This window comes from Mastomys coucha, unplaced genomic scaffold (genome assembly GCF_008632895.1).
Source record: "Mastomys coucha isolate ucsf_1 unplaced genomic scaffold, UCSF_Mcou_1 pScaffold23, whole genome shotgun sequence".
In the NCBI taxonomy this organism is placed as follows: Eukaryota; Metazoa; Chordata; class Mammalia; order Rodentia; family Muridae; genus Mastomys; species Mastomys coucha.
This window is the reverse complement of record NW_022196906.1, coordinates 39727662-39746507: the sequence shown is the minus strand read 5'-3', so window position 1 is coordinate 39746507 and position 18846 is coordinate 39727662. Positions and strand designations below refer to the sequence as shown.

The window sequence follows — 18846 nt, the reverse complement described above, 5'->3', positions numbered from 1 at the left end:
GCAGCCCTGCCAGGCTCTGGGGTTTGTTGGGTTCTCCGTGTGAATGAGGCCTACAAAGGACCCAAAGCTGTTGAGCATGCTATTTTTCTGAGGCTGACTCACTGAGAGTTGCCCAGGCCACTGAGCCCTTTGTCTCTTCTTCATCCTCACCCTGCCCGAGTCACAGGGGAATGCAGCAGCCACATTTTTTCTTTTTTCAGACAGTGAGCTATCCTATAATGACAAACATGTGGCTTTCTCAGGTCCCCTGGGAGGCTGGCACAAGGGATCTGGGGCATGGCTCAGAGAGAGGAGGAGCTAGGTGGAGGTCAGGGTCCCAGGCCCTCTGTGGGGGCGGGGCAGAGGCTAAGCTAGGTCCCTCTCCGGGTACCTTGGCTGCTCAGTGTCCTGACTTCACGTTCCTTCCTGTCTCAGTGATGTGCCTTCTGGGGTCTCCAGATACTTGACTGACCCTCTAGGCTCCTCTGGGTGCCTGCTTTACTTCTCTTGAGTCTTTTTCCAGTAGGAATCGGTTGGTTTTTGGAGTGTGGGGAGTTCTACGTCTGGCAGCTGAGTCTGAAGGGCTAGGTGGCAGACTTCATGTTGTCCGCATCTTTTGTGAGCATTCGCAGAATCGTAAAAGCCACATCTTGGCTGTTGAGCTAAGTTTGGAGAGCATTTATTTGCCTAGCATATGCAAGGTACTAGTTTAATCCCTAGTACTACTGCAGAGAGTTGGGGGGGGGTGTCTGGCTCTCTAGCTTAGCAGTAGTACTCCCTCCCTACTTCCTGGGGACTTCCTCACCCTCCCTATTTCCCCACCCTGCTTACCCCAGTGGATCTCTGAGCTGCTTGGTGGCCAGCCTGAAATGACTGGGCTCCCCACTACCTCCCATGAGTGGAAACTGGGTCTCGAAGAGACTGATACCTGAACGGTTGGCCTGAAACCAGACCTACTTCTTCCAGAGCACTCGCCCTCCTGTTAGTTCTTTCAGGCGTCATTCAGTGCATTCGAGCTAAGCAAGGGGTCTAGCATAACCAAGGCTTTAAACCAGGGAGGCAAGAAACAGCCTCATTTGCCTGTGCGTCAGGTATGCAGGCAGGTTCACTGGTGTGTAGAGCCTGGGCACGTGTGGTCTGGTGTCTCATCTCCCTGCAGCATCTATCCCTAGGGCTCCACATAGCTCCGCAGCCCACAAGGGAGGCAGACATTAAAAGGTACTGTCGCTGGGAAAAAAAAAAGATGCTTTCTTCCAGGCTTGGAAATGAGGTGGGGGGTTGATGAGGCAGAGAGCTGGGAGGGAAGGCTCTTGTAGAGAGGGCAATATTCTCAGAGGAGGTAGCAGCCATGTTGCTATATCTGCCATCAGCTGGGCTGTGTCAGGGGAATGAGAGGAAGGCAGGATGTGGAAGGAGGGAGGGGACAGACTTGGGAGCTGAGAATTGATAGTGTAGTGCAGGGTTGTTTTCTGGGTTCTGATCTTAGAAATAGGGAGGGACCGGTCTTGATGTCACTAGCCTTTTCTGTCTTCCTCTCGCTAGTGCTAATCTTTGTGGGCTACACTGAGATTTTCACCATTCTGATCTGTCCCCTCCTGCTGCCTTCTGTCTGCCTCTCTGCTGAGCTGCAGGGAGGGGGTCTCAGAGCTCTCAGTCTGGCTGGGCAGCTTCCCTGTTTGACTCTCAAGTGGTTTTTAGATTTAGGTCCTGCCCATGTATTCCTGCTGGATGGAGCCATGGCACTGTGCAAGAAGAGTGCTGTGCTGAGGCCGGTTGGAATGTGAGGCTTAGGGACCTGGGAGTACATGTGCCTCCTGGCCTTTAAGGAAGTAAAACACTTTACCACTGCCTTCATGGCTCGCAGTCGTCACCGGTATCTTGATATTTTCTTTAGTCCTCAAGACTCTCTAGAGCAGTGGTTCTCAACCTCCCCAATGCTCTGACCTATTAATATAGTTCTTCACATTGTGTTGACGCCAAAGCATAAAATTACTTTGTTGCTATTTCATAAGTGTAATTTTGCTACTGTTATATGTTGCAATGTAAATATCTAATATGTGGCCCCCAAAGGGGTCACCACCCACAGGTTGAGAACCACTGCTCTAGACACACAGGAAACTAATGTCATTGTTGTCTCCTTGACAGTTCTCTGTGTACCCACATTAGCTCAAAGTTTCTCATCCATTTCCAGACACTAACTTAACCCTGAGCCGATGAAAGCCTTCCATCATGTTTGGCTCAGGGAAACTTCTGGCTCCTTTGGTAGCAAGGCAGCGAGCTTTGTAGCTCCTCCTGCGTTGCCTTGCCCTCTGCTTGGTTTGAGAGGCAGAGAACAGACTCTAGGACCTGTTTCTGAAATGAGCCTTAACTAGCAGGCAGAGCTGGAGTGGGGACATGGAAACAGGAGTGCAAGTCATTCCAGGGGAGAACTTTGTTCTCCCCTACCAGTTCTGGACCTGTGGGACCTTGGTGGGTATTTATACTGCAGTGGTAAGCCGCCCTCTCCCTCATGCAGGCAAACTGCAGAGCCTGCAGCTCCTCAAAAGCAGTTCTCAGAGGCTACACTGAAGGGCATGGAAGAGGCAGTGACCCAGGAACTGGAGGAAGACCAGAGGCTGCTGCTGGAGTTGCAGAAAGAGAAGCCGCAGCAGCTAGAAGAGAGGCTGTGGAGAGAGGAGGAGGAAAAGGAGGAGGGAGAGGAAGAGGAGGAGGAGGAAGAAGAGGAGGAGGAGGGGGAGGAAGAGGAGGAGGAGGAGCTCCAGCTTTACCAGCAGCAGGAGAAGTCCCTCAGGTCTGTCTCTTCCCTGTGGAGGGGCTTGGGGAGTGAGGGGTACCCACTGGGATGCCCACAGCCCCACAAAGTGGCTCCTAGAAACCTTACCCAGAAACTTGAGCCAGTATTGCATGAGTACCCAAGAAAGCATGTCTGGCTTGGCTTCTTTGATGACAAGGGACACTGAAAAGGTGGTCTGTTAGCCAGCAGAGTTCTCAGAAGAAAAGGGCAAATGACTACCAAGATGGTCATAAGCAGCATGTCACAGCCTGAGCCAAAGGTGCTTCAGAACCAGGTTGACTTGACAGTTTAACGCCACACCTTGTCCTTTTTAACAGGACATCCAAGAGTGGCTGAGAGTTACCATTTTAGATCGTAGATAGCAAATCTATGCTTAATTTTGAAGAAACAAACCAGAAAACTGACACCTAAATAATGGGAGGTCAGGGTCAATCTTTCATGAGCCCAACATAGACTTGCAGACCCAGCAGCACCCACTCAGACCTTCTTGGGTCACTGAAGACTATCCTTTCAGGACAGTAGCCAAACAGCTTACCTTAAAATACAGCACCCTGAGGCTCCTAAGAGCTCTCTGAGTTTGTGGGAGGCCGGGGTATTGGCAGTATCTGTCTGAAGGCCTAGAACATGGCAGTTGCTCTTTAAATGTTTCTTGTCTAGCCAGCCATGACTAAGTGATTTCTCTGTGGTTAAGAGCTTGCCTGGCTCTCCTTGAAGCAGTTTACCTCGAGACCCCTGTTTTTCTTTCCACACATATTTTTGTGGGTGTGGGTCCTTCTTGGAGCTGAATGGGAAGATAGGCAGGCTCTTGCCTTTTTGTTTTGTTAGGTGTTAAATGGAGAGCTTGAATTACTCTAAATTCCCTGTAAGCCCCACATTCAGTGTTGGCTGTGTAAATTTTGCCACAGAAAAAAAAGACAGGGATTTGCTGGGCAGTGGTGGCACATGCCTTTAATGCCAGCACTTGGGAGGCAGAGGCAGGCGGAATTCTGAGTTCAAGGCCAACCTGGTCTACAGAGTGAGTTCCAGGACAGACAGGGCCATACAAACACTATCTCGAAAAAAAAAAAAAAAAAAAAAACAAAAAACAAAAAACCCAAAAAACCCAGGGATCTTAGGGAATCCAAGAGGAAGAATTTGCATTTTGCTCAGATATTTTCCCCCCTCATTACAGAGGGAAGCAGAGTGGTATGAGTCCCTTGAAATAGGAAATAATCCTAAATCTGTTTTGGCTCTGGAATTCACTCCAGACATTTGCAAAGAGGTTGTCTTCTGAATCCTGCTTTTCTTAGGGTTGGGCATCCTGAGTGCACTGCACGCATCCCCTAGTGTTGCCGGGTCTATGTGAGGAGTTTCCCAAGAAAGATATAGTTTGTAAAAGCACAGATATATTTGCTTTAGGGGAAATGATGGCTGTCATGGATCAGATCAAGGTGCCTTTCATGGACTCATAAGGCTTACTCAGTTTTGGACTGATGATACTGTACAGATGATACTGCACAGACCTAGCACTTTGATTGAATACCATTTTATGCCCGTTACTACATTCAGTGCTTGATACAAAAGATTTAAGGGCAGTATTATAGCCAGGCTGGCTAAGCACTTGGGAGGCGAAGGGGGAAGGATCAGGAGTTAAGGCCACTTTTGGTTACATAGGAAGTCTGAAGCCAGCCTAGGCTGCATGAGACCCTGTCCCCTTCCCCAAAAGGAGGCAGGATTCTTGCTTTGAAGAAATTCTGTGTCTTGCAAGGAAAGCAGATTAGTTATAAGGTACCATGATGCATGACAGCTTGTGCTAAGAAAAGCCCATGTGTGGATAGGGAGGGGAAATGTGAACTGATGAACTTGTGTGTTGGGCAACGAGTATGGTTTTGTCAGATAGAGAAGTGGAATTCTTGGCTGAAGAACCCGCATGAGCAATGGTCGAGGGGCAAAGCAAAGGATGATGAGTCTGGGGATAGGGTCTTCTGGTGTGCCTGGGATAGGGTCTGATGATGGAGGAGTGAGGGGTGGGTGGAGAGATTGGCTGGGGTGGTTGCAACCTTTCCTGTCCAGGAGGATAACCTGTAGGTGTAGAGGAGCCTAGCACCAAGCAGCCTGCCATTTGCTTCCTGTGGCAGAAGGTAGATGGAGTTCAGGTCTGCGTTCTATGAGATACCAACATGGATGAGAAGTTGTCTGATCTTTATTACCAAAGGTGGTTTGTAGGTAGGCCTTGAGGCTCTCAGAGATGGGTCCTGAATACAAGAAAGACCTCTGTGGTCTCTCTCACCACAAGGCCTACCTGACCTTTTCCCTAGCCTCCTGACAGCACAGCTACAGAAAGCCACTGAGGAGGAGGAGAAGGAAGAGGCTCGGATAAGAGAGGAGGAAAGCCAGAGGCTGGCCCGCCTCCGGGCCCAGGTGCAGTCCAGTACAGAAGCATTGGAGAACCAAATTAGGTGAGTCTACACTGGGAGCCGCCCCGACCAAGGACCTGCCTGAGTGCATAGCATGGGCCTGTTCTCATTCCATTCTGTCTGCCAAGGGCTGAGCAACAGGCTGCCCTACAGAGGCTTCGAGAAGAGGCAGAGACCTTCCAGGAAGCTGAAAGAGCCAGCTTGGAACAGAAAAGCAGGAGGGCTCTGGAGCAGCTGAGGGAGCAGCTGGAGGCCGAGGAGAGGAGTGCACAGGCCACCTTGAGGGCAGAGAAGGAGGCGGAGAAGGAGGCCGCCCTGCTGCAGCTGAGGGAGCAGCTGGAAGGGGAGAGGAGAGAAGTGAGTGAGCTGAGGGAAGACTATCGCCTTGACACAGCATGCAGAGGATGAGGGGTTAGCTCTAGGTGGGGTGCAGGGAGGGAAGCTGACTCTACACAGTGCGGAGCTGGCCCCGGTCTCTGAGACTTCTCTCACAAGGTCCTCTGCTTCTTCTCAGGCAGTGGCAGGCCTAGAGAAGAAGCACGGCGCTGAACTGGAGCAGCTCTGTTCCTCTCTGGAAGCCAAACACCGGGAGGTGAGAAGAGGGTGGCCTGGTTTGATGGGGCAGAGCCTGGGCCCTCGGGCCCCTTCATGCTGGCACAAGAGTTCAGCCCTACCCTTGGCCTGTAGGGAGTGAGCTTCCTCTCTCCTCTCTCCCCTCCCCCCATGCTGGGATGGGTGCTGAATCCATGTACCCAATCCTGAGGGCCACATTCTGTTATATGTATGCACTGGCATCTCCTCAGGTGATCTCCAGCCTCCAGAAGAAGATAGAGGGAGCTCATCAGAAAGAGGAGGCCCAGTTACAGGAGAGCCTTGGGTGGGCTGAACAGAGGGCACACCAGAAGGTTCATCAGGTGATTGAATATGAACAAGAGGTGAGCGCTGGTCTCCATCACCTCCGCTAAGGTCTAGTGCCCCATCTAGCCTCCACTCGGCCTACTCCCTCAGGGCCAGGACCTTTTGCTGCTCCTAGGCCCCTGTATTTCTGTAGGGAGGGGCAGTGGTAATAGTTCAGATGTTTGCATGTGTGTGTTTGGGGGTGGGGACACTTGACGGGTGAGATCTTCAGGGCCTTAGGCCTGTCTCCTTTCAGCCCTGCAAGCTGCATTTCTTCCGTGTCCTCCTTACAGCTCAGTAGCCTCCTTCGAGACAAGCGCCAGGAGGTAGAGAGGGAACATGAGAGGAAGATGGACAAGATGAAGGAGGAGCACCGGCAAGAGATAGCTGAAGCCAGAGAGCGCTATGAAGCCGAGGTAGCCTCCATCCAGCACACAGAGGCATAGGCACACCAACTGGGGGGCCTTCTCAGCTGGCTGTCAGGCACAGGGAAAGGATGAGGTCAGGAAAAGGGTTAGGGGAGACTTACCTCTCTGGCTACCTGTAATAACAAGGTCATTGTTTGGCCTTTTTTTTTTTCCAGAAGTGTGAGGAACCCCTGTTCCCCAGCGAGGGTTTCTTGGTCCCCCACAGCACCTGCACTTTGAAAAAAAAAAATCATAATGATTGCTGAGAGAAACTAAGGTTTTACTCGGTGCCAGGTGCTACTCTGAGCGCCTTAGCTTTCAATCCTCACGAAGCTGTGCTGTCGTTATCTTCGTTTTGGAGACCAGGGAACTGAGGTCAGGGGAGTTTAGGTCACTTGCCCAAGCTGTGTGACTCCACAGCCTTCTGGTTTAGTCATCCCCAAACCAGAAAGAGACTGGCAAGAGCCAACCAAGAGCTGGATATTACCTGCTGGATATAGTTTTTGTTGCTACTGCTGCTGTGTCAACCTGTCAGAAGCAGCTTGGTGAAGGGAGGGCTTACTTTGGCCCCGTTTGAAGCTATACTCTTATTATGGTGGGGTGGAGAAGGCGTGGTGGCAGAGCATGACACAGCTGGTCACCTGGTGTCCTCAGCCAGGAACAGACACACTTGACTCCACTTCTTGTTTTTAGGAGGTCTGAGACCCCAACCCATGGAAGGGTGCTGCCCACGTTGGGGATGGATCTCCCCACCTCAGCCAACCCATAATCTAGAAAATCTCTCCCAGAGCCCAAGCCTGACCCCTGGGTGATTCCAGACTCTGTCAGCTTGACTGGCAATAATAGCAACCATCTCATTGCCCATCTTCTTTGGCTTAGAGATGGGAATGTTTCATGTTTTGAGTGGACCTCGGCTCAACTTGGCTTGGTCCTGTGAGGGTCAAATAGTGGGCAAGGGTAGCAGGGAGCCGTTAGTATGGCGCAGCCCCTATGGGAGACCTTTGGGCTCCTGCTCCGGTGACTGGAATCCAGACTCTTTGTACCGTCTTTCAGGGTAGAAACAGCACTCTCAGGACAAAAGTTATATCTTCCCATACCAGTTCCATCCTTATTGAAGACTAGTGAAAACTGACCAGTGTCCTCTCCAGATGGAGAAGCTGTAGAGTATGCACCAGCAGGAGAGGTGGTCTCCCTAAGGGAGACATCTGGCCTGTACCTGCTTGAGCTCCATCGGGTGGGGGTGGGGGAAGCAGACAGGCCTTCTGAGCCTGGGACTCTGCTGTCTTTGAGGTCCTACTTTGAGCTATTTGGGAAGTTTCATAGTTCTAACTGACCTGACACAGCAGGAGTTGGGAAGACTGATTTTGGGGTGTAAGGAGCCACTTGTAGGGTCCTACTAGTGACTCCATGATCTTTTCAGGAGAGAAAGCAGCGGGCTGACCTCCTGGGGCACCTGACTGGAGAGCTGGAGCGCCTGCGAAGGGCCCATGAGCGGGAGTTAGAGAGCACGAGGCAGGAGCAGGACCAGCAGCTTGAAGACCTAAGGCGTCGACACCGGGACCAAGTGAGGGCCTGGGAGATGGGGCAGTACTCAGACACTCCCATTGCAGGGTAGGAGGGCCTGGGAGATGGGGCAGTACTCAGACACTCCCATTGCAGGGTAGGAGGGCCTGGGAGATGGGGTGGTACTCAGACACTCCCATTACAGGGTAGGAAGCCATGCGTGCTGTCCCAAGAATTGTAGGGTAGACTCTGACACCTTCATGATCGAGCTCTTACCCTGACCATGTCTATGCTTTGGGGTCTCTTTGCTCCTTGTTTTCTGAGCCTCGCTTAGAGTAGGCCTAGTATTTGAAAGGAGAAGTCAGCCCATTTACACTTTGGAGCAGGCAGGTTCATGCCTCCTTGTCCCACTGGAATCAACAAGATGTAGCATGCTGCACATGGGAGACTTCAAGGGCAGAGAAAGAGGAAGCAAGCCTGAGTCCAGCTTAGCGTTTGGAGTGCCAGCTTTTGGATCATCCTCCTGCCCCTAACTAGCACCTTTCACCTGTTCTAACACCCGCGTCTTCCTGCCTACCTTACTTCTGCCAGGAAAGGAAATTACAAGATTTAGAGCTGGAACTCTCGTCCAGAACTAAAGATGTCAAGGCCAGACTGGCTCAGTTGAATATTCAGGTGAGGGTGGACGATGGCTAGAGATCTATCTTACCCTGGGGAGGGAGTGGGGGTGGAGCACAGAGGGCAGGCTCCACCTCAGTCTTGGGGTCTGTAGTCAGCCCAGGGCCTGTCTCTCCTCAGGAGGAGGACATGCGGAAAGAGAAGCAGCTGCTCCTGGATACGCAGAGGCAGGCTGCTTTGGAGAAGGAGGTCTGTGTGCCTGCCCCTTTCCCGTTTGTTTGTCCCTCCTGCCGTCTGCTTACCTGTCTTCTCCAGGGCCCTGGGGTTCTGAGACTATGTTGGCCAGTATCATGCTACCCGATGGACCTGATTTTCAAGCCTCAGGAAGTAGCTCTGTGGTGGGAGACCCCAGATCCTGGAGACGGTAGCTTCAATGGCTCCAGCTTCTAACTCCCGCCTTGTTGTTTCCTGACTCCCACACCTCTGATGCTGCCTGCACCTCACCTTCTCCTCACTGGGCCTGTGGGTGTTCTCTCTTCCTCTGCCCCAGGAAGCCACGACCACCCACCAGCACCTGGAAGAAGCGAAGAAAGAGTACACGCACCTGCTGGAGACAAAGCAGCAGCTTCGAAGGACCATCGATGACCTGCGGGTCCGGCGGGTGGAGCTAGAGTCCCAAGTGAACCTGTTGCAGGCGCAGAGTCAGAGATTGCAGAAGCATGTGAGGTAGTGTGGGCTCCCTGCTCCTGGCCACCACTCCCCACAAACCCATGCTGCTTCGGGGCCCTTTCTCTTCACGAACCTACGGAGGGAGAGGAGGAAGGCCCAGCTTGGAATCCAGGCAGAAGCAGCCAGCACATTTCTGCTGCATTTCATAGGAAATGGGCCATCGAGGCTATAAGAAGCAGAGGATCCTGGGTCCTGGCGTCCACACCTTAGCCCTGCCCTGTGGGTGTGAGGGTGAGTGGCCAGGCCTCACTTTCCTGCCTCTTGCTTCCTTCCTCACCACAGCAGCCTAGAGGCCGAAGTCCAAAGAAAGCAGGATGCCTTGAAAGAGCTGGCAGCTGACACTAATGCTTCCCTACACCTGGAGCCAGGTCTCCACATTGAGGACCTGAGGAAATCCCTTGGCACAGTGAGCTGGGGGTGGGGTGGGGCAAGGCCTGGGAGTGATGGTGGGAGCTGGGGTGGTGGTGGGGGAGGCAGAAAGGTGGGACATCTGAGAGGAGCCTGGCTCTGCTTTATTGAGGATCTAGCCTCCCTTTCTTATCACCCCTCTGCCCTCTCCAACACTCAGATGGTACCTAATACATAAAGAACAACTAGGGGCGGTCAGAGCTGTTTCTTTGGCTAAGACACCAGAAGGGGCTTCAGGATCTCCTTAGCTTTTGCTACACCCAGTCTTTCCCACTGTGTATTTGCAGAAAGAGAACCAAGAGGTGTCCTCTTCTCTCTCCCTGAGTAAGGAGGAGATGGACCTGTCTATGGAGGGGTGAGTTTTCCTACCTTGTCTTGTGCCATGAAAGCTGAGTGAATACTCACATCCCTGCCGAGGTGGCAATGCCATCACTGGGGCTTGGTTCAAGGCATAGCCTAGGATGGATGAATCTACTAAGCTATGATCGCCCATCTGTGACCTTTAACACAACATGCTGGCACCTGATGACCTCTAGTGGAAGGTCAGACCCCAGGGGTGGCTAGCTATCTCAGTACAGGCCCCAGGCCTACTTGCCATAGCGTCTGAGCTCTCGGTCCCATGTGCCACACTCTCTTAGCTCCTGCGAATGCTCAGGTGGTGGGTGCTGAGGAAGTGGCCAGCCCTGTGGCTCAATGTAGTTTTCAGTTTTCCTTCCTTGCTTCTTCTGCTCCGCAGTGTCCAGCACTTCCTCTCTGCTGAGGGTGTAGCTGTCCGCAGTGCTAAGGAGTTCCTGGTGCGCCAGACACGATCCATGCGGAGGCGACAAACAGCTCTGAAAGCCGCCCAGCAGCACTGGCGCCATGAGCTGGCCAGTGCCCAGGAGGTAGACGAAGACCTGCCAGGCACTAAGGTCCTGGAAAATGTGCGCAAGAACTTGGATGAGGTCAGGAGCCTAGAGGAGGCCTGCCAGCATGTGTTGGGAGGTCGGGTGGTGGTAGGATACTAGCTTCCCTCAGCTGATCATTCTGGGTGCTCTGAGAAAGGTCATCTGGCCCCTGAGGTCACTTGCCTTATCATGGCTGCACATAATGTGTGTATAAACACCTTCTCTAATAGTAAATTATTTTATCTACATATTAATCATCTTTAAAAAGTGAGCTATACAGATTGTGGGTCCCTAGCCCTCAAATCAGTTCAAAGGAATTCAAAGATACTCCCAAACTGGAAAACTACAAAAATCTCAAACCTTTCTGAAGCCAAGCAGTTTGGAAATGGGATACTCAGTCTGTAGTCCCATTGCCATGGCCTAGGTGAAAAGTGTGACCAATCTCTAAAATATTTCAAACCCACTGCTCTTCTTTGTCACTCTGGTTTACTGGGGACACGCAGGCCTTGGAATACACTCAATGGAAGACTGAGTAGCTTCCCTGGCTAGCTTCTTGTGTGGTCTGATTTACAACAAAAAGACAGAGATGCCATCATTACATGATGTGACAGATTTTTGCACCAGTCAAAGCCTCAGTTGCATGGGCTCCCCTGGATGGTGTCAGAACCAGGTGAGGGGCACATGCCCAGCAGCCTATATGCTTAGCTTCTGGGCAGCAGATAGCCAGAGGCGTGTAGACACAAGGATGAGCTCCCCTGGGTATGCCCATTTGTCCCTGGACACTGCTACTGCCATGCTTTACTCTTTGTCGGTGGCTAGGGTGTTAGTAATAGCTAGCCAAGTGATGGTAACCATTTGGTCAACAGCTTGAGAACTTAGCATCTCTGGGCATGCTGTTCCTCATGTAACACGCTGTCCTGTTAGCTCTCAGGATCTGAGGAGAGAGTAGCAGTTCTCCCAGATGAGCGGACTGAGAGTTAAGGTGTTTACAACCCTCCCAGCCAGCAAATATCAGAGCTGGGACTCCAGCATCTGCACTAACACTGTTTGTCTTCCCCTTCCTCCCTGGACACAGGAGACCAGGCACCTGGATGAGATGAAGTCAGCCATGCGCAAAGGCCATGACTTGTTGAAGAAGAAAGAGGAAAGGCTGAACCAACTGGAATCTTCCCTACAGGAGGAGGTATCCTCCCATGGTCATACAGCCCAACATGGCCACTCCCTCCTTCCTCTCCTGGGATCCTTGTTTTCTTCAGCCTGTGTTAGGAAGAACTGGATCTCTAGACTCAGGCTCTTGGCTGTCGAGATCTCAGAGGCACTGGCTCTTTCAGAATAGCTGAGCAGTCGATGTCTGTGCAGATGGTTCAGGGCACCCTTGGAACTTCTACTTCGTGGTCACAGCATTCTTGGTGAATGTCACAGAATCAGGGACTAGCTCTGTTCTTCCTGCATGGCTCTTAGGAGAGCTGTGACCAAGTGTGGCATCAAGGTGTCTCTTCCTTCCTGAGACCGTGTGCAATCTCCTCCATGTCCCACGTTTAGTTTGGGAGCAGGGACCCTCAAATGGGGAGACTGCAAGACTAGTTTGGGGGAGGCTGATGGGGTTCCTCTGGTCCTGGGGGGCCCTATGGACTGTTCACAGGCAGTTGGGTTCTCTTACCTTAGCCTCTCTACTGAGGCAGACTTTGTGGTACACTTCTCCTGAGGTGCCTGTAGAACCTTGGACCCCAGAAGAACCAACTCACCAGGCCTCAGGCCTCAGTCCTTACTTACTACATGGCAGGGTAGATTAAAAACCCACAGGAAGGGACAGTACTAATGGCCACTTCTACCTGTCAGGTCTCTGACGAGGACACTCTGAAAGAATCCTCTATCAAGAAGGTGACCTTTGATCTCAGTGACATGGACGATTTGAGCAGTGAGAGTTTTGAGTCCAGCCCCCTGCTGCACAGTGAGTGGTGGTACAAAGGGAAGCCAAGGAGGGAAAGGATCAGTGTTGTGGAGAGGGAAGGTAGGGGCCATGGTCCTGTCCCCTATTCTGAGCCTTGTACGGGGCTTGTGTCTGCATGAGGTACACCATCAATGCTATGTCTGCAGCATGAAGGGATGGAGGCATGGAGGAATAGACCAGGGATCCCTGCAGTCTTTTCTCTCCAGGCCTCCTGCAGCCATCTGGTCTCAGTGGCTCAGGCCTGTATTTGGGTCAAGGACCTAGTTTTTCCTTTTGCCTATGTCCTTGGGCCCCTTGTTTAGGACATAGAAGCCCTGCCACCCATCCTTTGTCCTCCCATGAGGTCCATAGCCTGTTATCTGCAGGGGCAGGGAGGGGCACTAGTAAGATACTCATTCATGTGCCAGCCACACCCTGAATCCTCTGCCTCTTTCCTTTCAGTCACCCCAACCCCAAATTCTGCTGATCCCAACAAGATCCATTACCTGAGCAGCTCCCTTCAGCGAATCAGCAGTGAGCTAAATGGTGTGCTCACCGTGCTAGGAAGCCTCAATTCCCAGCCGCCACCACAGGGCCTCAGCAGCCAGCCTCCACCTCCGCTCCTCAACTCCACACTTCGGTCCTCCAAGAATGTCCTTGCCCCTGCCTACTCCTCCCAGACCAAGCTCTCATCCTTATCATCTGTCACACCCACGTCCACCCAGTGGGCCTGGGACCCGGGGCAGGGCACCAAGCTGCCTTCCTCCTCCTCCTCCTCACAAACTGTGGATGATTTCCTGCTGGAGAAGTGTCGCAAGTATTTTCCCTGTAGGTCCCCACCTTCACGTCTCTCTCCTTTGCTCCATGTCCTCTCTCATAATCATCCTTCCTTTTACTTTTGCCTACCCCTTATCTCTGCAACCATCTGTGGTCCGTTGGCTCTGTCTGTGGGGGCTGGGAAAGGAAGTCCTTTGCTGGTGGCCCTGCAGCTAGAGGCTCAGTGCTGGGGTGTTTTACATTGAGCTCTTTCTGCTCAGCCCAAATTGCAAATGAAATTTTTAGAATCAAAGTCAACAGGACAGTTCTTGTGTGTCACCTTGTCTTTCACCTCCAGCATGGAAACTTTACCTGGCATTGTTTGTTCAGGGTACATCCTTTTCTGGGAATGCAGGGGGTACTGGTAGTGAACATGGAACTGGCCTGCTGGGGTTGAGGCTGGCTTGCCTGACAGCTGCCCTTGAACCCCATCTTCCTGCTGTTGTAGCTGGCATCCCATTGCTCAGCGGCTCCCCTCCCCCACTGGAGAACAAGCTGGGTTATGTGTCTATAAGGTAAGTCTTTGTGCTAGGTGTGGCCTCACAGTCTAGATCTTTACTGTACCTCCTTGGGCAAATGGCACCATGGACAGATGGGAACAGACCTGGTCCTGTTGTCCTGGAGCCCAGGCAGGTCCCCAGCCCAGAGTCACTTACATCTTGCCTTTGTCTGAGGAACTCCACCATAGCAGTCAGATCCCCACTGCCCAGGTTCAGTGGATATAAGGCAGGGTATGTGGGCTCTGCAGGTACTGCTCATAGGGATGGGGGGAGACTGAGGCGAGGCCCCGCTCAGCCCGTGGCCCCACCAGCCCTGGATCTGGGCCAGCTTTGCCATTGAGCTCCTTGTCTAATCGTATGGTCCCTTCTTCTCCAATACCTGCTGAGCAACAACTGGAGTGAGAGGGACACCCCAAAGGGGAGACAAACAGGCAATTATTTAGTCCTGTTATTAATTTCCTATTTATCTCACTCTCTGCCAAATATCTTGTTCTTCCCACCCCCAGCCCTAACAGTAAACCCCACAAACATCTCTGCTCTCTGGGCCTGCCCGAGAGCTGATAATGTGGAAATATCTGGGTGGATAGAGGGAGCTCCTTGCTGATGAGATGGGCCGAGAATGGACAGATGCGAAGGTCCAGAGTAGATTTTGCAGCAGATGCTCAGGAAGCGGGTGGAGGGCAGCCACAACCTTCCCTTTGGGGAATTGATGCTTCGCTTTACCAGAGAAGGCCTTTAGATTGCTGGAGGCCTTACAGAGAGAGGCGCAAGGGAAAGAAAGGGGCGGTACTCTGTTCAGCTTCCTGCCTGCTCTCCTCCCTTTTCCAGCGAGCAGCTCCACCTCCTGCAGCGCTCCCACTCTCGAGTCCCCAAGACGGACAGTGTCAACATTCAGAGCATGATCGAGTCTAACCGGAAGTGGCTGGAACATTTCCGGAACGACCCCAAGGTGTATCCTTTTAGCTGGTCCCCAAGCTGTAGTCCCTCCCCGTGGTAGCCGCTGACAAGCCTGAGCTTCCCACCACCAGCCTCAGTGGTGTCGGAGGAACATTCAGATCTCAGTTGGACCTCAGACCCTTTCTCTGAGCCATCCAGTTTTCCTTCACTTCGTGACCAGACAGCTTTTCCCCTCAGTGCCCAAGCCAACAACCACATCCAACTTACTGCAGCTGGGCCTGGATGAGAACAATAGACTGAATGTGTTTCACTACTGAGCCCCGTGTGGGGCCGGGGCAGTGCGGCCTCCTCCTCCATAACAAGTGCCTGAGGAGCCGCCAGCACTTTATTTCTCTCTCATCAAGCATGTGCTCCATTGTGAACGCCACCTAGGACTTAGAGGAGCCACCGGGTAGATAGGTGGAAAGTACGACTGCAGATGGACGCGCACGCTTCAACCTGAGCAGAAGCATGTGGACATCTTCGAGCTCCTGCATCAAGGTGGCACTGAGATGTGGCTGCTGAAGACTTCAGGGGTGCGGCCACTTGAGTTAAAGCAACTGCTTTGGGAGGCCTGGGGAACCTCCTTGAGGTTGTCCCCTGCTGAGGGTGTGGTTCTTTACACAGACTCCTAGCATGGCGTGCCCTAGGATTCCGCTGTGCTGGGCCTGTGCCTCTTTGATACCTCAGCTCCGACAGGATCACACCCAACCCTTTCTTTTTGCCTTTTTTTCTTTTTAAATGTCTTCTGACCGTCTCAGGTTTGCGCTCAGCTGCCTGAGCTTGTCTGGACTTTGCTAGAGGGTCCCAGAGGGCTGTTCTGCCTCTTTCCCCTCAGCTGGCACCTTGCTTTCCTCACGGTTCTCAGGAGCACCCCACCCTCCTTCCTTCCCTCCCTCCCTTAGTATGCTCTCTGGAGCTCTCTTTTGCCCTCAGGTCTCAAACACCTATCTCTCCAGGAAGCCAAAAAGCCATATCTTGATATTTCTCTTCTCTAACATCCTGAGTGTGTCTGTGAGCCCTATTTCCACCTGTCCTTCTACCTGAACCACCCCTAGCCCAGTCCAACTATCAACTCTGTCCGGAGCTCGGTGGATGGGGCTGACTCTGGCAGGGGCCATCTTGGGTCAGGTGCTTCTGGCTTGTGCTTCTGGCTCGAGTCTCCTAAGCCCCACTTCTCCTCACTGGGCTCTACAGGAGCATCTGTCTTGTTGTTTAAACAAAATGCCCTCATTTTTCTTGTCTTGAGAAGCTGCAGGCTGCCTTTACCCTTGCAGCCCACAGGGTCTCACTGATTCATTGTTCGTTTCTTTGCCGTGGACTAAACCTTGAACAGCCAGTTGGCTTTTTACCCTTTAAATATTTTTTAGTCATTGGCTGACCACACACAGAAAAAGTCCATTTTGTTACTTGTTCCACTTGTTCCACTCTATGTGCCTTGAGAACCGCTTGTGTGATTCGACTGACTCTGGTGACAATCCTGTGGGTTTTTTTTTTTTTTTTTTTGCATCTATTAAATCTATGTAAACCAGTTTTCTATGAGGTAGTCTTGTGAATGCGCTGGTGTCTTTGGAAGCCTTGTGTCCTTCCTGAGGGACAGGGAGGTGGGGGGGTCAATGGCTCTTCATGGAACACTCTCCCCTGGGTATCTGGTTTAGTTATGCCAACAGGGTGGGGTTGGGGGTGGGTGTGAGCTGTTCCATTTTTATGGGTGACAGAAAAGCAAAGCTCAAAGATCTCTAGGTGCCTGGGTCCCCTAATACTATGTAGAACCTCTCCAAAGCATCCTCGGCTCTCCTCTTGCCTCTGGTTCTCAGAGTGCTCCCTCACATTCACAGTCCCCTCCTTCCCTCGTTTCCACTTGTAAGGCTGGAGACCCACCGGGCTATTTCCCCAAAGATTTATGAATTTTTTTTCCCTGTGTAGACAACACCATGCTCCGCACCCCAGTCTTAAGCTGGCAAAGTTAAGTGGCTTTTTTTCCTGCTCCCCTGGGTGAACAGTCCACGTACATTCTTAGGTTCATAGCAAGGGACTGGCTCAGTGGACTGACTCACACACTCTGTTTCACGAATCTGTATAGAAAACTCAGCCCAGTGTCCTAGCCGCTTCCTAGGAAGGAACAAGGAGATAGGGGAGGCAGCGAGCCAACATCTGTTGCATGCCTCCATGAGCTATGGTTTTCTTATGCTCTTGTTTGTAATCTTAACCTTAGGATATTTTAGAGATGAGAAAGTTTAAGCTCAGAGAAGTCAAGGTTACAGAGCTAATAACTAGTATTTGAGCTAGATTAATCTGTTCCTGAAAGTCAAATTCCATTGGTTGTAACCACCCCAGGGTCACCAGCTGTCTCCTCCAGGTTCACAGCACAGCCCCTGGCAGCTTGGTCTGAACACCTGGAATCCTGGAACTGGTAGTTTCTAACTGGGATAGTAAAACCTTCCTGGGCTAGGGTTAGAATTTGGAGACTGGGGATGTATAGTATTATGTAATTTACTTGCTTAGCATGCGTGTGGTGCTGGGATCAGTCCACAGTGTAGCCAAAAACAAAAAACAAAAAATGGGGACTAGTTTTTGGCCAGGCATGGTGGCATGCCTATTTAATCCTAACTCTCAGGAGGCAGAAGCAGGTAGAAGTCTGAGTTTGAGACTAGGCTAGTCTACAAAGTGAGGTTCAGGCCAGCCGGGGCTACATAGTGATACTAGTGAGACCCTGTTTCTCTCTCTCTCTCTCTCTCTCTCTCTCTCTCTCTCTCTCTCTCTCTCTCTCTTTCCCCATATATATATTTAATCAATATGTATAAACAATTTTAAAAATTTATCCCTTTTCATCTCATGCACTTTAGAATCTAGCTGGGAAACTTAAATCCTATACCTCTAGAGGGAGCTGTAAGGGATTATGAGTCTGGGCTGTTGTAAAAAATATACTAGAAGGTTGGGGGTACCATTCAGTGGCATAGAGCGTGTGCATTGTGCCTCAGTAGTGTGCCTCAGCTGCTTTCAGTAGACACTGGAATCCTGAAGAGTGGGTTCTAGTGCCAATGAAGCAATGGACTTGCTAGCACGGTGAGAGCAAGCAGGTAAAGAGCGAAGCCTCTGGCTTCCATGCGGAAGGTTTGGCTTCAGCTGGTTGGGCCCAGATTAAAGGTGTATCTTTCTGCCTCAAGAACTTGATCAAAAGCCAGGCACACCTTTAATCCAGCATTTGGGAGGCAGAAGCATGAAGATCTCTGTGAGCTGGAGGCCAGTCTGGTCTACAGAATGAGTTCCAAGACAGCTGAGCTACTCAGAGAAATCCTGTCTCAAAAGAGAACTGTACCAAAGACACGTGTCTTCCTACCTCAGAGGTCGGTACTGAAAGACAGTCCGCTAACTTTGAAAATCCCTCACAGGCATGCCCTTTATCTCTGGATTCCATTTAATTCCAGATTTAGTCAAGTTGACAACCAAGACTAGCCTTCACCCCTTCCAAATACTACACACCAGGCTGTGAACAGCCCAAGGTATCTTCACAAGGTCAAGGTTCCAGCACATTGGGTTTCTGGTGAAGGACTTCTTGCTTTCATATGTGGTTCTTCCTAGCTGTGCTCTCACAGTGGTGAAGTGCAGTTCCTTGGGCTCCTCTGAGGCCCTAGTCCCATTCACGAGGGCTCCATCTACACCCCTTATCACTTTCCTAAGGTCCCACCTCTAGCCAAATCATCAGCACACATGGTGAGGAGTAGACATAAGTTATCTGGAGTTGAGACTTTATACTGCCCACTCATGCTCTACAGTAGAAGAGACTGCTGGGGAGGCTGCCTGAGGCCTTAGGAGGACATTTTTTAAATTAATTAATTAATTAATTATGTCTGTGAAGGTCAGGAAACAAGTAGGATTTCTCTCCTATCATGTGGGACCTGGGGTTTAGAGTCAAGAGCCATCTTGCCCCCTGAGGAAACTTTTTTTTAAAAAAAGATTTATTTATTTAGCTGGGAAGTGGTGGTGCACGCCTTTAATCCCAGCACTTGGGAGGCAGAGGCAGACCGATTTCTGAGTTCGAGGCC

At 51.4% G+C, this 18846-nt stretch overlaps 1 protein-coding gene across 13 annotated transcripts in view; it reads left to right on the top strand.

The window, feature by feature from the left end:
- Cep164 (centrosomal protein 164) overlaps window positions 1-15849 on the top strand; it is a 63099-nt gene extending 47250 nt beyond the window's left edge. For 7 of the 13 annotated variants that reach the window (XM_031343549.1, XM_031343551.1, XM_031343552.1 and 4 more), the window contains 19 exons: window positions 2495-2770; window positions 5071-5211; window positions 5298-5526; window positions 5684-5761; window positions 5973-6104; window positions 6360-6482; window positions 7894-8037; window positions 8568-8651; window positions 8775-8843; window positions 9145-9320; window positions 9606-9729; window positions 10019-10086; window positions 10468-10675; window positions 11694-11801; window positions 12458-12569; window positions 13011-13376; window positions 13813-13879; window positions 14693-14815; window positions 14982-15849. In XM_031343549.1, coding sequence (XP_031199409.1) covers window positions 2495-2770; window positions 5071-5211; window positions 5298-5526; window positions 5684-5761; window positions 5973-6104; window positions 6360-6482; window positions 7894-8037; window positions 8568-8651; window positions 8775-8843; window positions 9145-9320; window positions 9606-9729; window positions 10019-10086; window positions 10468-10675; window positions 11694-11801; window positions 12458-12569; window positions 13011-13376; window positions 13813-13879; window positions 14693-14815; window positions 14982-15078 — 2725 coding nt within the window. In that variant the 3' untranslated portion in view covers window positions 15079-15849. The remainder of the gene's footprint in view (window positions 1-2494; window positions 2771-5070; window positions 5212-5297; window positions 5527-5683; window positions 5762-5972; window positions 6105-6359; window positions 6483-7893; window positions 8038-8567; window positions 8652-8774; window positions 8844-9144; window positions 9321-9605; window positions 9730-10018; window positions 10087-10467; window positions 10676-11693; window positions 11802-12457; window positions 12570-13010; window positions 13377-13812; window positions 13880-14692; window positions 14816-14981) is intronic. The other 6 variants (XM_031343557.1, XM_031343556.1, XM_031343555.1 and 3 more) reach the window with 3 other exon arrangements.
- Window positions 15850-18846: the final 2997 nt, after the last annotated feature.